At 40.8% G+C, this 16,656-nt stretch overlaps 1 protein-coding gene across 21 annotated transcripts in view; it reads right to left on the bottom strand.

Moving 5' to 3' along the window:
• Positions 1-16,656, bottom strand: part of jakmip3 (Janus kinase and microtubule interacting protein 3) — a 377,671-nt gene that overhangs the window by 270,078 nt on the left and 90,937 nt on the right. For all 21 annotated transcript variants that reach the window (XR_015760937.1, XR_015760934.1, XR_015760936.1 and 18 more), the window contains exon 2: positions 619-860. Coding sequence is in view for 8 of the 21 variants with exons in the window: in XM_043712580.2 (XP_043568515.1) it covers positions 619-753 (135 nt within the window). In the remaining 13 variants the exon portion in view is untranslated. The remainder of the gene's footprint in view (positions 1-618; positions 861-16,656) is intronic.

The raw sequence follows: 16,656 nt of genomic DNA, 5'->3' as shown, positions 1-16,656 counted from the left end.
CAGTTGCTACTGCGGAATTTGAACTCACATCTTCAAATCAGTCATCTTGGTTTTGAATTACTAGTCCAGCCACATGTGCGCCAGCCTTGGGCACACTCTAGTATCACCTCACTACACCAAAGCTGGTGGTTCTGCAAGGTCTCTTTCCCCATCTCTCCATCAAAGAAAGTAGGCAGATACTTCAGAGACAAACTGAACAGTGTCAATTTGTTTATGTGAATTATTCGAAGACCTTTGACTTCTGAAATTTCCCAGAATTACAACATATTAATATTTTATTTAAATGCTCTTGTAGCCCTTGATTGACAACACTGGATTTCTGTATAATGTATGTGAAAAGAACCCATGATCCAATGGTAGAACTGATTAAAACTGATGATTTAAGCATCATAGAAGTTTCTATTTATTGCAAGTATTTTGTGCAACGAGCTCGAATGTTTTGTCTAGCCAATAGGTTGTTACTTGCAGCAAAAATACAGATTGTTAATTCTTGCCAGTATGCATATTATATTTGTAAAAGGTCCCATTCAAATGTGTGACAAGTGTCCTGCGCTGTTGCTAGATTCAGTGCTAATTTCTTTTATTAATAATAATTATTAGGAAGAGGAAAGTGCACACCTTACTCTTTTCTTGTTGAAGTTCAATTTGAATGTCAGTCAGTTTGGCCCTGAGCTCTTCATTGGCAGCTTGCAAAGCAGCTAAGGCATCAGGCTTGTCTCCCTTAGCTCGAACGGCAGCACCCTTCTTTGACATTGTGTGCTGCTGTGTTCCGGAGGGCAAAAACCCAGACAGAGAACTCTCCGTTCCAAAGCTGGAGACTTCTCTTTCCCCTTGCCTTTCATCTACATTTTCACTTCCACCTTTAAAAGAAAGACAAAACACGGCATGTCAGGTTTAATCCATTCAATGGAGCTTTCAGCTTCAAAATTGAATTTGAATGGATCAGCAGTTCTTGCTGGCAAATGCAGACATTATTATTTGCGACAACAATGCAGAGGTATAACAAAATGAGATCTTCCTAATAATAATTCTGTGAACAGCAGAAGTGGCTTCAAAATGATTTTACCTGCCCAACGCTTTAGAAAATACAGCATTAAAAATGGGGCTTATAGTTTCAAATCCTGTATCAATGTGCAGTTTAGAATTCAGCTGCAGTTAATGTTGAAACATGGTAGCACACTGAAACACATGCAGTGAACACTTGTCAATACAGTCACAGTTACACAGAGGTTCCTCTACTTATTTATTGCAATCTTGGTGTAACAGCAACAGAATGTCTAGGCGAATGTTAATTTTCCAAGGATTTTGAATTTCTTCAGCTTGTTGAGCAGAGGAATCTCAATGGCTAAGATGTAGCCTCCATTTGAACTGGAGAAGTTGCCAGTTTCAATTACAGAGGTATAATGTGATTCAAATAATGATGTTGGAAATATGAGTTTACAACTTTCAGTCTCATTTTGATTCTACTTTCTGAAATAAATGATGACAGGTTCTGCATTGGCTCTGGTACAGTATTTCAGATGGAGAGTGTAAACATTGAAGTCACACCTGACTCTGTTAATCTATGTTCAGTGTTGATTCGGAGATGCCGGTGTTGGACTGGGGTGTACAAAGTTAAAAATCACACAACACCAGGTTATAGTCCAACAGGTTTATTTGGAAGCACACTAGCTTTCGGAGCGCGCTCCTTCATCAGGTGATTGATCAGACAATCACCTGATGAAGGAGCGTCGCTCCGAAAGCTAGTGTGCTTCCAATTAAACCTGTTGGACTATAACCTGGTGTTGTGTGATTTTTAACTATGTTCAGTGTGTCTTCCTCAACATTCACACAGCTGTTTTCCCAAAGCAATACATTCATTTAATGGTGTGAAAGCCATACTAGTTTCTCAGTGAAGCCTAGTTTAATGCGTAGGCAGGGTTTTCATGAATGTGCTAAACTGTGATGTAGGATAATACCAACACCCGTGGGTTTCATCCCCATATCAATTGTAGTTGTCCATGTGGAGGCCTCATCTTTCCCAATGTTTGCAAAGAACAGCACCACCAAATATATATAGCTAATTCTCTGGTGAGAAAGATGTATTGTCCTTTGGGAATTTTAATTTATTACTTATAACTCCTTAGCTGTGAACTTCCTCAGGGGTTCTCCATCTGTGGCCATAACAGCCAAAGCAAATCCCATGTACATATGGAGATTGAGCTTCCACCAAAGGTATGAGTTGTTGGCAAATGACAGGCAGCAGCAGGTAATCACCTGGGATCAAGGATGCCAGAGGCAGAGGTCCCACCTGTGGAGAGCTACTAGCATCTACGACTGGTCAATCATCCAAGGCCTGGGATCATCACTGGACTCCAAGATAAAGCTGGGGGATGGTGGGAGAGGGTGTCATAGGTGAGGGGGAGTGTGGTGCTGTGGAGAAGAAAGGGCATGAGTAAGGAAAGGGAGGGCTCTCATTAGCGAAATCCCTTTGGCATTGCTGGATTCCTCAGTTAGCCACTGAATGCAGGAACCACGCCTGGGAGACTATAAACAAGTCTGTGAGGATGTATTAGCATTCCCCGTGGCAATCCCTTTGTCACACGCTGGGCTATTACAAGCTGTAGCAGGGTGAGAGCCACTAGGTGGGTAAAGTGGGCATTAACCGCCCCCTTAAGCGCTTCAATTGGTGGCAATGTGGAAAGCTATCCACAGTCTTTCCTGCCATGATACTACAAATAGTAGCAAACTGTACTACAAACCTCACCACAAAGCCATAAGACTGTACTCATGATGGCCAGTCAAGAGAATCCCTGAGGGAGTTCATTCGATTCAGTTTAGAGCAACGGCAAGGTTTAGACACAAGAATATTTTCAACCGCCTAATAGATAAAATATCCAAAACTACCACCAATCAGAAAAAATTGAATATTTTCCCTTCATTTCATACTTTCAATCTTAATCAACTTTGAGCTCGGTTTCATTAACACTGTCTTGATAACAACGCTTTCCATGTACAAGGCCTTCACTGGCGACAGACAGAAACAATATTGACAGGTTTTGTGTTGACTCTGAAGCAACATTTCAAAAGTGGAATGTGAATAATATTAAAGTCACACTTCATGCTGTTGATCCATATTGAGTTTGACTCCCTCAATGTTTACACTGCACTTGTTTTCCCAAAGCAATATATTCATTAGATGGAATGAAACTCAAATGCAGATGTGCTTGAGGTGGTGATAGAAATGAGGCAGTTTCTGCATCAACCTGTTCATTCCACCTGACTTCACTGATGTTACGATCCCCATAGAGATGGATAATTCTTGAAAAGGAATGAACTCTCCAGTAAACAATGAAAAGGATCAAACGACTGGATTTCACATTTTAAGATTTTTCCTAAAATGTTTAACATAAATCAATCGCTGATTAACAGGCAAATCATCCATTGATAAATATAAAAAGGTAAGTTGTGCATCGACTAACATAACCAAAATATATCTGAAGAAACTCTTTCTCTGTGTACCACACTTCTAGTAAATATGTAACATTATAGGAATAAATTATTCCACATTCTCCCACAGGTTCACCTTTCCATCCAGGACTCACTTCTCCATGGGTGGCACAGTGGCTCATAACACCAGAGACCTGGGGTTCAATTCCAGCCTTGGTTGGCTGGCTATGTGGGTGGAGAAGTAGGATGCTTTTTGGAGGGTTGATGTGGGCTGAATGGCCTCTACTTGCACTGTAGGATTCTATGATTCTACAACTTCCCATATCATTCCGTTCAAGTTAAACTTTCCTGGATATAACCACCACTAGCAGGATAGAACTTGGCAACTCTCCTCCTTCCATGGTCTCTTTAACATCCTACTGGTTCCTTCCTTTTGAACAGAAGGTAAACTTTCATCAGAATCCTGCTCAGTTGATAGTACAAAAGAGTCCACCCAATTCCCCAGAGATTTTGCCTGAGTACCTTTAACTTTGATCAAAGTACCTTGCTATAGTTTCTTTAATAGCAGCTTCCAACATTTTTCCAATGACAGATATTAGGCCACTTGCTTTCAATCTTCCTTCCTTTTTGAATAAAGCGATCACATTTGTAATCTCCCAATTTTTCTCAAATCTATGGAGCTCTGGAAAATTAAAATCCATGCACCAATTATCTCACGAATCACATCTTTTTAAGCCCCTTTCCAAAGCAACTCTTTGAACCCCTTTTCAGAATGTTCTGTCTCACCTAAGTCTTAAATAAAAGTGGACATTTTAAAATGTGATTGATCTATAAACCTCAGCACCCATGGCAAGTATTATTGCAATATTAAAATTAACCAATCAAAATTTGATGATCAAGTGAGAGTTGGCACTGTTATAAAACCCTGATTATTAACATGATGACATCACTGGTAAGTGGGCTAATCAGGCTATCACCTTGAACAGATTGTTTGACTAACATCGCAAGTAAAATATAATTTTAGTAAAACATTCTCAATAAAAAAAAATAATATTTGAGTTTTGGTTAACTAAATAATGGCATTTCTTCTGTCGTTCCACTCTTTGTTTTGAAAGTTTATTGTACGCTAATAATCCCGAAGTCTGATAAAATGGATAAGTAAGTACTACGTGCCATGAGAAGATGGGGAAATGATGGCCTAATGGCAATATCACTGGGCTATTAATCCAGAGACCCATGTAATATTTTGGGACCATGGGTTCAATTCTTGTCACAGCAGATGGTAACATTTGAATTTAATGTTTTTAAAAATCTGGAATTAAGAGCCTAATTGTGATCATTGTCAATTGTCAGGAGAAGCCCCAACCCATCTGGTTCATTCATGTCGTTTAGGGAACTGCTATCCTTGCCTGGTCTGGCCTACATGTTGCTGTTGGTAATGTTACCAAAACAGTTAGCAAGGTGGCTGATTCTTAACTCAATGAGGTATGGGCAATAAATGCTGACATGGCTAGCGGTGTCCTCAGCCTGTGAATGAATAAAAACAAGTGGCAATCACTAACAAAGGACCCCACTTCAGGACCTAGAAAGAATTGAGAGGACAAGTTTCTTCTCTTCACATCTTCCTCCTCCACTTCACTCAGCAACATATGCGCATATCTCTCACAATCTGGTCACGGTACTGGAGAAGCCAATGACTAATACTTGACTCATTTTACTCCTTGCCTGGAGGAGGAAGAATGTTATCAGATATCTGTTATGAAGGTGGGCAGCAGTAGATCTGGAAAGGTCAAATAAAGCATTTTAAAAACAGTTACAAACGTTGACGCTGCCTAGGTATAGGTGTGGTGGTCTCATGCTGAACTGCCCCCTGAAATGGCTCAGCAAGGCAGTTAATTGTGTCAAGCCATGACAAAGTTAAAAGAAAGGAGTGAAACCAGACAGATCATTTGGCATTGACCATGTTACTGCTAATACAGTACAACTACAGAAAACATTGCCTTATCAACTTTACAAAGTCCTCCTTCCCAACATCTAGGGGCTTGTGCCAACTTGGGGGAGTCTCATGAGTCGAGAAACACTTGATATTGTCTATAAGGGCTGATTCCATGAGCATGACTATTTTCCAGTCATGCCACTACCATCCTGGATGATGTTCTGTCTCACCAGCAGGATACGCCCAACCTAGTGGAGATGGCCATTGCCTTGAGCTTACTTGCTTCATACCAGCCCAAGACCAAGGTGGTACGCAACCAAATGTGGGCAAAGAACCCTCCTGCTTATTATCTAACACCCCCTGTCCGTACCTCAGCTGAAGTGCCCCTGCATATTGAACAACCCTCACTTCAAGAAAGCACTAAACATGGCAAGGCCACAGACACAGACTTACTCCAACTGGAGGTCTTTAATATCCACCATTAAAAGTGGCTCGGTAGTACCATTGCTGATTAAGCTGCAGATAATGAAGGAACCAACAAGATAGAATAACTACTTTACATCATCCTCACCATTCTGTCTGCCACAGATGAACCTATCCGTAACAGTATTGCCATAGGTGACCGCCCTGAAGTACTTGTAGAGACAAACTCATCTTGATATTGGAATAACTTCCATCGTGTATTTGCACTGTGATAAATAGGACAGATATTGAACAGATCTAGAACTCAAGATTGAGCATCCATGAAACACAGTGGGCATCTGCAGGAGAAAAATTATACTCAACCACAATCTCAGTCTCAAGGCCTGACCTATCCCCGACTCTACCATTACCATCAAGTCAGGGGATCAACAAAGGCTCCAGGAGGGAAGACCAAGTACAGCACCACACATACCTAAAAGTGAGGTGTCAATCTGGTGAAGTAACAACTCAGGATTACTTACGTGTTCAATAGCATAAGCAGCGAGTTATGGACAGCACTAAACAATCCCATAATCAATGGATCAGACTGAAGTTCTGCAGTCCTGCCACATCTAGTCATGAATGGTGGTGGACAATTAAACAATTCAGTGAAGGAGGAGGCTCCACAAATATCCCCATCCTCAATGAGAGAAGAGCCAAGCACATCAGTATAACTGTAAGGCTAAAGCATTCACAGCAATCATCAGCCAAAAGTCCCAAGTGGATGACTCATTTCAACCTGCCTTTGTGGTCCACAGCATCACAGACAACAAACTTCAACCAAGTTTATTTGCACCAGGTGATATCAAGAAACGGATGAGGGCACTGGAAACTGCACTTTAGACCCCAACAACTTTCCAGCAAAGTACTAAGCATTTGTGTTCCAGAACTCGTAACCCCCTTGCCAAGCTATTCCATTACAGTTAAAAAGAAATTTGCCCACCAATGTAAAACATTGCCTGTGTAAATCCTGTATACAGAAAGCAGGGTTAATATAAACTCGCCAATAACCATCCTATCAGTCTATACTTGAACATCAGCAAATTGATGGATGGGGCCATCATCAGTACTATGACATGGCTCTGAGAAAGGAATAACCCACTCACTAAGTTTCAGCTTGGGTTCATCCAGGGCCTCCATCTCAAGAACAGAAATAGCATGATGCTTACTCAATATTCAGCACCATTCGTGACACCTCAGATTCTGAAACAGCCCATGTCCATATGCAGCAAGAAATATGCAGAGTGAGGTTATAGAAAGCAAGTAGCATTCATAAGCTCAAGGCAATGGCCATGTCCAATAATGGAGAATATAATCATTGACCCTTAATGTTCAATGACATTACCATTACTGAAACCCAACTATCAATGGGGGTATCAGTGACCAGATATTGAACTGGACCAGCCATATGAATAGAATGACTGGAATAACAGGTTAAAGGCTTGAAATTTTGCAATGAGTAGCATCCATTCTCCCAAAGCCTGTCCAAACATCTACAAAGCACAAGGCAAGAGTGTGATGGAATATTCTCCCCTTACCAGGATGACACTCAAAGTTCAACACCATTAAGGCACACAGCTACCACCTTCAACATTCAATCCCCTCTCCTTCAAAACACAGTGGCAACAAAGTATACAAAATATCTTGACTCACCAAGGTTCCTCTGACAGTACCTTCCAAGCCTGCAACCTCTACCACCTGGAATGACAAAGGCAGCAGAAGCATGGAAATATACCATCTCAAAGTTCTCTTTCAAACCATACACCATCTGACTTTGGAATTGCATCCATGTTCCTTCACAGTTGCTGGTTCAGAATAGTGGGCCTCCCTTCCTAACAGCTCTGTTATTGTCCCCACACCTCAAGAACTGTAACAACTCAAGATGCAGATCAAGACAACCTTTTCCAGGGCAGATAGCGATTGGTAATAAGTTCGGGCCTAGCCAGTGACACCCACAACCCATGAAATAAAAACATCACAATTACATCATGGTGTATGAACATATAAATTTAACCTGCCTACGGAACCGACTTATCCCGCACGGACTCCGGACTACGTTCCGACCAACAAAACTTGGACCCAACCAGGACAACCACTGAACTCGGATTTCACCAGTTTCCTCATTTCCCCTCCCCCCACCCTGTCTCAGTCAAATCCATCAAATTCAGCACCGCCTTCCTAACCTGAGATCTTCTTCCCGACCTCTCCACCTTCACCCCAGTCTGACCTATCACCCTCACCTTGACCTCTTTCCACCTATCACATTTCCGACGCCCCTCCCCCAAGTCCCTCCTCCCTACCTTTTATCTTAGCCTGCTGGACAAACTTTCCTCATTCCTGAAGAAGGGCTTATGCCCGAAACGTCGATTCTCCTGTTCCCTGGATGCTGCCTGACCTGCTGCGCTTTTCCAGCAACACATTTCCAGATATAAATTTAACTGCCATTTTGGAGTTCAATGCTGCAGCTAATACTGCCTCCTAACCATGCAAAGCCTCAACACATGTAAAGCACCAGGAAAAAGCTCTTCACCAAGACTACTTAGAGGGATCATAAAGTACTTACAGGTTAATTATTATGGATTTCTACTGGCTGTTGCTGCTATAACTGCATCTGTACTTGGTGCTTTCCATAGCAGAGTTAGAGACATAAAAATCTGAAGATGCTGGAATCAAAATGGACAAGTAGGAGGCCGGAAGAACACAGCCCACCAGGCAGCATCAGGAGGTGGAGAAGTCTGAAATTTTTGTGTAAGCCTTCTTCAGGAATGAGATAGGGGTCGGGAGGGTTGCAGATAAAGAGAGGTGGCGGGGGGAAGAGTTATATCAGATATGAAACAGCAAAGTGGTTTGTTGAGCTTGTGGATTCCGCGTTGGAGTTAGAAGAGTAGAGGTCCTCTACATGCTTTGGAAAAGCCTGACCTCCAGGTCACCACCCATTTCAATTCCCCTTCCCACTCCCTCGCTGACATGTCCATCCTCGGTCTCCTCCATTGTCAGAGTGAATCAGACCACAAATCGGAGGAACAACACCTCATCTTCCATCTGGACAGTCTACAGCCCGGAGGACTCAACATTGAGTTCTCCAATTTCAAATCATCTTCCCATCCATCCCCTGACTCCCTTCCCATCCCCTCCCCCTCCCTTCCATCCCTCCAACTGACCCCTCCTTCCAGCGACCAAGCCGATTCATTCCTTCTACAGCAGAGTGGCATGATTGGAGAATGAATGCTGACATCTTAAGAGAGCTCACTCCAGGTTACATCCCAGACTTCAACAGCAGAATCCAAGCTCGGTGGTGAACTTGCACTTGGACTTGCACAATGCTTGCTTTTTGCCCTGTGTGGGTCTAATTGTGGATCCTTGGGTAACTCACTCATTGCTTATGATACAGATGTCATTAAAAATAGCACTGCTTAAATATTGCTGCCACACAATCCCAATTTATACAGATACACGTGATTTGATTTGGCCTCTGAATTAATCCAAGGAAATACCACGCCTTGCAGGTACACAAAAATGAGAAGAAGTGCAACACTCAAAAAAATGTAAATAAGTCAACTAAATTAAAAGAACAAATCATACAAAAGAATGAAGCATTAGATTGAGGCAGCGTTTTTCATACAGGAATGTAGACTATGTACCTTAACTAAAAGGTGATAATGAAGAAGGAGGAATCGGTTTCCTGGTTCAAGACAAGATAAGGGTGTAGTTTTAGCCAAAATCATTAGACCGCCAAGGACACTCCCTGTCTACAATGTAAAGCACGTGCCTTTACATTGTCACAGCTGCAGTGATAACAAAATTTGGCAGTGGGGAAATAAGCAGAATCAGGGATTATTTGATCTAAGCAAGAACAGGGTTTTGTGTACATGTTATCCCTATTAATGAAAAAATGAAATAACTTTTGCAAGCCATTAATTTGCACTAGCAAGGTTTAGTATTTTTATAATGTGAAAGCTGTACAAAGAAAAGTGATGCAATCAATGTCCACAGTATCCATGAACAGAAAGCACAGAAGACTTGAAGAGATACTTGGAATGTCATGAGCCACGTTGGCTATGTGATGAAAATCAAGTCTCACGATCACAAAGTCGTCACAAATGTGAAAATTAGATTAATCTACCAAATTGCGCACTTCAATGTAACTGTCTCATTCAGATTTAAAGAATATGCTTACAGGTTTTTTTTCAGAAACAAGAAGAAAACTGATTCTTGTGATCAAACTGTTTACAATCGATGGAAAGAAAGAAACATTAATGTTAATCTGGATTTTCAAACAAAAATATGCACAGTATGAGGCCAGCATTTATTGTCTATCCCTAATTGTCCGGAGGACAGATAAAAATCAACCACATTGCTTTGGGTCTGGAGTCACATCTAGGCCAGACCAGGTAAGGATTGCAGGAATTTCTTTCCTAAAATTCAGTAGTGAACTAGGTGGTTTTCTCTTGATTATCATTAGACACTTAATTCCAATTTTTTATTGGATTCAAATTCCACCATCTGCAGTGGCAGGATTTGAAACCAGATCCCCAAATCATTACCTGAGTCGTTGGAATTAACAGTCCAGCGTTAACACCATTAGGTCATCACCTCCCCAACTTTATAATGTCAACTTTGCACTTTTTAAAAGATGTTCATACACACACAAACAGACACCAAAAGACACAACACAAGATACATGTACTGTGGATCAGGAAGGAAAAACCAGTCAGTAAAGGTCAGTCCTGGCATCAGGCTAGATTACAAATATCAATGAGTTGTTTTCTTTTGCCTTTCTTATAACCCTTCCAATTCTTTGCTAATGACACAAGGTTGTGGATACACAGATTCTCAGAGTTTCATTCACTGGTTGAGGGTTGTCCTTTCAGAACCTCTAAAGGTTTTATTCCTTGCTTTCTTCTTTCAATTAGAAAATTTTCAGCAAATGCAATTTACAGAGAAACCGTGAGATTTTCTGCTATTCTCCATACTCGAGGGAGAGACAAAGATTTAGACCCTTTCTCTTTTCAGGCTAGAAGCTTCTGTTTCTTAACCACATAAACAGATTATGGTTTCCTGCACAGGGAATAATTAAATGGTTGCTCAACCCTCCTGAACCGATAACTGATTCCAATTGAAAAACCAACCAAAAGCTGCGGCTGAGCAACACTGAGCCTCACCCAGCCAGGCTGTGCCATTCTGTTTGAAGAGACACAACTCAAAATGTGTTCTCATAGCTTGTTTTTAAAACTGCAAGTATCTTCTCACATTGTGTCCTTGGTTTAAAGGCATATTTTTTCCAATTTTAGTCCACAGTCCAAAAATAAAAGTATTTTTCTTTAAAAGAGGATGAGCAAAGTATTTGGGCCTGAGGTGTGGGTACTCATCAATACAATCTTTGACCCAAGAGCAATGATGTCGCTCTCAATTATACTTTGTAAATCATTGATTAGATACTGCAATACATCAAGTCTTACTTGAGTTGAATATATGTTGGTCACAGTCACAAACAAGGGCCAAATGTCGAACCACTAAATATTAAGATTTATCACAAAGAAATGTATTACTTGCACCAGGCCAGTCATGCCTGATGTCTAACCACAAGCAATTCACAATACTCCAAATGATGTACTGTTTTGATATCTGAACTGATGTATTCTTCTTCTTCCACCACTGCCTGCTCAGGTTGCAGTTGTGGCTATCTGAAAGGGAGAAAGGAACAAGGGTAAGATTATGGTGCTGGGATTAGAAAAAAACAAGAGGTGTATGCTTACCTCATGTGAAGCTGGTAAATCAGAACAGCATGTGGGATGAGGAACCAACAGATGTATAAAGGATTAGATATAACGAAACCACCATTTCACTGCCCATGGTCCTAGTCCTGATGCGTCCCACCAGTAGCACCCGCTGGCTCTGGTGGGCTGCCCTGACGTCTTGAAAAGCAGGGACTCCATCAGTGAGTTTGATACAATCATTTGGGTGTTTTGGCTGTCATGGTCGAATATCTAACAATACGGGTGCACCTTGAGAATGTGGCTGTGAGACTTTCAGCAGTGCCACATATGTAAGGGTTAAGGCTATAAACACCAATAGGAGTTGTAATTGATCAAGATTGTTGGTAGGAAGATGATCGAGGTGCAGTTCCCTGAGCAACATGTGAGCCGAGTAGTGCAACTAATGGCAGATGAATTCACTAAGCTTGGCCATACATGAACGGCCATTGAACTTTTTGCAGCCTCATTCAGCTTTGGCCAGCGCTTCATTCTCACGTTATCTAAAGTGCCTCCTAGCTCCCTTTCGATATAGAACATAAATTGTTTGCCCCTCTCCATTAGACCGCAGAACGCAGCAACCAAAAGTTTTGGAGAATGTTCTTTCCTATATTTAACACATAGCTGGTCCAAGCACTTCCGGTAAAGCCCCAACCTCAGTGTACCTCTCATGAAAAAAGTCAAGACTGGCTTGAGGCAGAGCAGGCTAGCCTTAAATCATGCCACCCTGACATGGTTAGGACACAAGTTACTCAAGGACAGGCTTCATGCTAGCTGCATGTAGCAATCAGGACGTGATGGGACAACATGTTGACTGTGCACTTCCAGCATCACATTGAACTGATGCAGAATAATTCTGCATCATCAGCTCTATTGCCTACTTGCTGAGTCCTCATAATGGCACTGAACAGATATTAACTGTATTTTGTTTGCATTCATGAAACAGCATGAAAAACAATTTGTTGCACCTACTCAGAAAGAATTCCTTCTGCTGGTTGTAAATTGTTGCAAAGATTTGACCCCTGTCTGCTTGTCCACGCTGACCAAATATCCTAAATTAATCTAGTTCCCATTTGCCAGCATTTGGCCCATATCCTTCTAAAACCTTCCTATTCATACACCCATCCAGATGCCTTTTAAATGTTGCAATTGTACCAGCCTCCACTACTTCCTCTGGCAGCTCATACCATACATGCGCCACCCTCTGTGTGAAAAAGTTGCCCCTTAGGTCCCTTTTAAATCTTGCCCGTCTCACCCTAAACCTATGCCCTCGAGTTCTGGACTCCCCCACCCCAGGGAAAATACCTTGTCTATTTACTCTATCCATGCCCTTCATGATTTTATACACCTCTGTAAGGTCACCCCTCAGCCTCGGACACTCTAGGGAAAACAGCTCTAGCCTATTCAGCATCTCCCTGTAGCTCAAATCCTCCACCCCTGGCAACATTCTTGTAAATCTTTTCTGAACACTTTCAAGTTTCACAACATCCTTTCTATAGGAGAGAGACCAGAATTGCACACAATATTCCAAATGTGGCCTAACCAACGTCCTGTACAGCCACAACATGACCTACCAACTCCAATCCTCAATGCCCAGATCAATAAAGGAAAGCATTCTAAATGCCTTGTGGGTTTGTTTGCATGCAGTACATCTCTTTAACACTATAACTTTAGTTAAGTTTCCAGCAATACAAGATCAGATAATCTTTTGCAGGTTCAACTGAAGCTCCCCGCCAAGAATTATGATTGGGGTAAAATATGGAATATCTAGCTTTAATTTTCTCCATCCAATTGATATACCGGAGATATCTCATGGATTTAAATGTTTTCTTTTTGATCAAAGAAGAAAACTTAATCCAAAATAACTAGTAGTTAACTGACCACAGATTGAGGCAATTTTGGAAACCCCATGTGGAGTAAATGAAGCCATCTGCAGTGAAATTGTTTTTTATTCTCAAAAACATCAAAACTAGGTAACCGAGTCAATGTCAAAAAATTCACACTTCTTGTCCTAATTTACGTGTGCATGATAATTTCAGGTTTTGGGAAATAAAAGGTTCACTAAGCTAGTTAGCCAGCAAGGATGAAAAAAAGGAACTAAACTCAAGAAAACACACTGGATTATATTTCAACAGCTGCTTTTGAGCAGCAGAGCAGAGAGGATAACACTCAAATGTGACAAAAGCTTGAACTCCCTCTGACCCTGTATCTCCCACCATCTCAGAAGACTGTGAGAGTGGAAAAAGGCAAATGGGAAAGCAACCATTCATTGAGAACTGAGAGACATCTACAAATTCCACTAGTGCTGAGGATACAAAGCAACCATTAAGGAACTATGGTCACAAGTAAAGAATCTAACATCGCAAGCCTTTTAATTGTGTAATAGTTATTCTCTCTGCCATGCCAGCTGCTCCCTTTTAAACTTATCGCCTGTTTATGTCTCTGCTTGATGATTTATTTTCTTTATTCTTTTTTCTCAGGGTTAGTAACTAGTGACACTCCTCATTCTTTCACTCAAGACGACCATGGTAAGTGGCTTCTTCATTTTCTACGAAGTATACCTTCGTTTTCCATGGTTTCAGTTACTCGCGGTTTACCGTGGCATGAACACATTACAGGGAACATTCCAGAACCAGACACCGGGGAATGCTGGGAGGATAGGTTTTCCAGTTAAATGAATGTCCTCGCTCCTATCCGCGGTTTCGGGCTTCCACGGTAGGTCTTGGAAAGTATCCCTTGGGGTATGGGGTGAATACTTTATTTTAAATGGAGCGTGACAGTTGTGTGCTAAAACGAAATTTTTAAAAACTTGCAGTAGCTAACTGAGAGAGGGTTAAAAAGATGGGTGCTAATACCCCCTGCTGACTTGATTGTAATTATTCGCAGAAGCTTTCCTCCTAAGTTGTTTTTTCTGCTGTGTAACTAGAGTACATTATAATGTACTTTCTGCCCTTTCACCAGGCCATGACAAAATGTTTTACGGCATCCAATATTTTTTGGATGGGTCTGTAGGCACAAACTGTCATGATTGTTAAAATCCTCATTCCCAAAACAAAGGACTTAAATGTATATTTCAGATTCTAGGAATATGCTGTTTTCCAATCATTGTTCAATACAGCAGAATTCAGAAAGAAACAATTGCCAGCCATCTGTGAACAGAAACTGGGTGGTTCAATGCTGTAAGAGACAATGCAAATGATAATAATAGGTTTGTGCTCTGCTTTTTAAAATATTTGTGTCTCCAAGGAACACCAACATGCAACAATGAACGCCAGGGAGCATAGCATTCGAGGCAACAGCAGCTACATTCTTCTGCAGCAGTTATGCTGAATGTTTGTACTGTAGTGCTCATTCTATGTTTTTCATTCCAATGAAGTGTATGAAAATTTCCTTATGATTACAAAACAAGCAATACTTAGGAAACAGTCCATTCCTAGTACTTTAAAACAACTGTGACTCCGCAGTTATTTAAAGGTGGAACTGATGTGTAGAAGCAAAGTCTTGAGCAAGTTATTTCTAATTACAAATGCAGAAGGCATAGTTGTCTCACTGTAAGCATGTGCTAATCCTTTCTTTTCCACAGCAGTCAAACATCTTCTTTGTGAAATAGTATGCAGCTTGCATGAAGACAGAAGTGAGTATAAAATACTCTATGATGCAGATTCTGAGACTTTAATACACAGGTTCAAGCTTAACTAAAAGGAGGTTCAACCAAACATTTTACTGGACAAACTAAAAAAGGGGATGCATTTTTGAGAGGTAATTGAAAGTTGGATATCCAAAGCTCATTCCAGTACTAATGTGACACAACGGTTCTGATAATATTCCATACATCACACGAATAGATTCTCCTTTAAACTGGTTCTAGGCTGTCATTATGGGTATCTTTTTTGTAAAAATATTAAAATCATTTGTTCAGTTTTGAACATTGTGCATGAGTAACACAAGGTGCCTACAACACTTCATACATCAGGTTTATTAAATTTCAGCAATGTTTCCATACCTATTTCATTCAGTAAAGGTTTTCCTTCTTGTCCAATGAGTTCTAAGACTTTTAACAGTGTTCATGTAGTTAATGAAAAATAAATTGGGATGAAGTCAGTAGGATTTCATTTAGGAAGAAATAATGAGAACATCCATAATAGACAAGATTGGCCTATATTGCCATGCAATAAAAATTAAGTATTCTCAAAAGAAGAGGCTAGACACAGTAAATAATTGTTTGGTGGCACGACAGTAGAATGTGTTTCAGCTCTAATGCACTGTGTCATTCCCTGGTATGTACAGCTGTCTGACTGTATTTCCTCACACAGCACATTTCTGACATAATTATTGTAACGAAGATGGTGAATGTTATGTGGCCCTGAGGTGTCAAAGCAAAAAAACAAGAATTTAAAGTCATATATTTTATATATTTAAAAATAAATGTGCAAAGTCAATTTGTATTATAAATCAGAAGACTGACAAACAGTGAAAAACAAATTCTACATAATGGCTGGATGAAGCATGCATTCCAATTACCCAATATGTTGTGGAAGGGCCAATTAATTTTCATTTAAATAAAACATGCTGCAGCCAGCATTCTGTGTTCACTGATTGAAAGGGGAGGAAATTTGATTGGGTGGGCACTACATAAAAGTAGCTTGCAGCTCCTTAAAACGAGAGTTTCATCAATGGTGGCTGGATTGGGAATTATTGAAACACCAGGCGGCATGATAATTAGTTTTCCTCCAGCAACCATGAAACCAACATGGTCATTCTAAAAGATGAGAGACTTAACAAACAATCCAAGTCTTTTTCAATATATAATTTCAGTTACATCACACTATAAACTTTTGCTATAAATTCTGTGTCTTACAATCTTATGCTCCACAACCACCTGATGAAGGAGCAGCGCTCCGAAAGCTAGTGCTTCCAAATAAACCTGTTGGACTATAACCTGGTGTTGTGTGATTTCAAACTTTGTACACCCCAGATCAACACCGGTATCTCCAAATCATCCTTGACCTCACCACTACCAAGGAGACGCTTTACAGGATATATGCAACAGCAAGGAAATCCATACTTGCCCTCCCA

This window comes from Chiloscyllium plagiosum, unplaced genomic scaffold, assembly GCF_037043375.1.
Source record: "Chiloscyllium plagiosum isolate Xiang-an unplaced genomic scaffold, Cpla_swu_hap1 HiC_scaffold_22, whole genome shotgun sequence".
Classification (NCBI taxonomy): Eukaryota; Metazoa; Chordata; class Chondrichthyes; order Orectolobiformes; family Hemiscylliidae; genus Chiloscyllium; species Chiloscyllium plagiosum.
The sequence above is the reverse complement of the archived record's forward strand: the minus strand, read 5'-3'. Positions and strand labels throughout refer to the sequence as shown.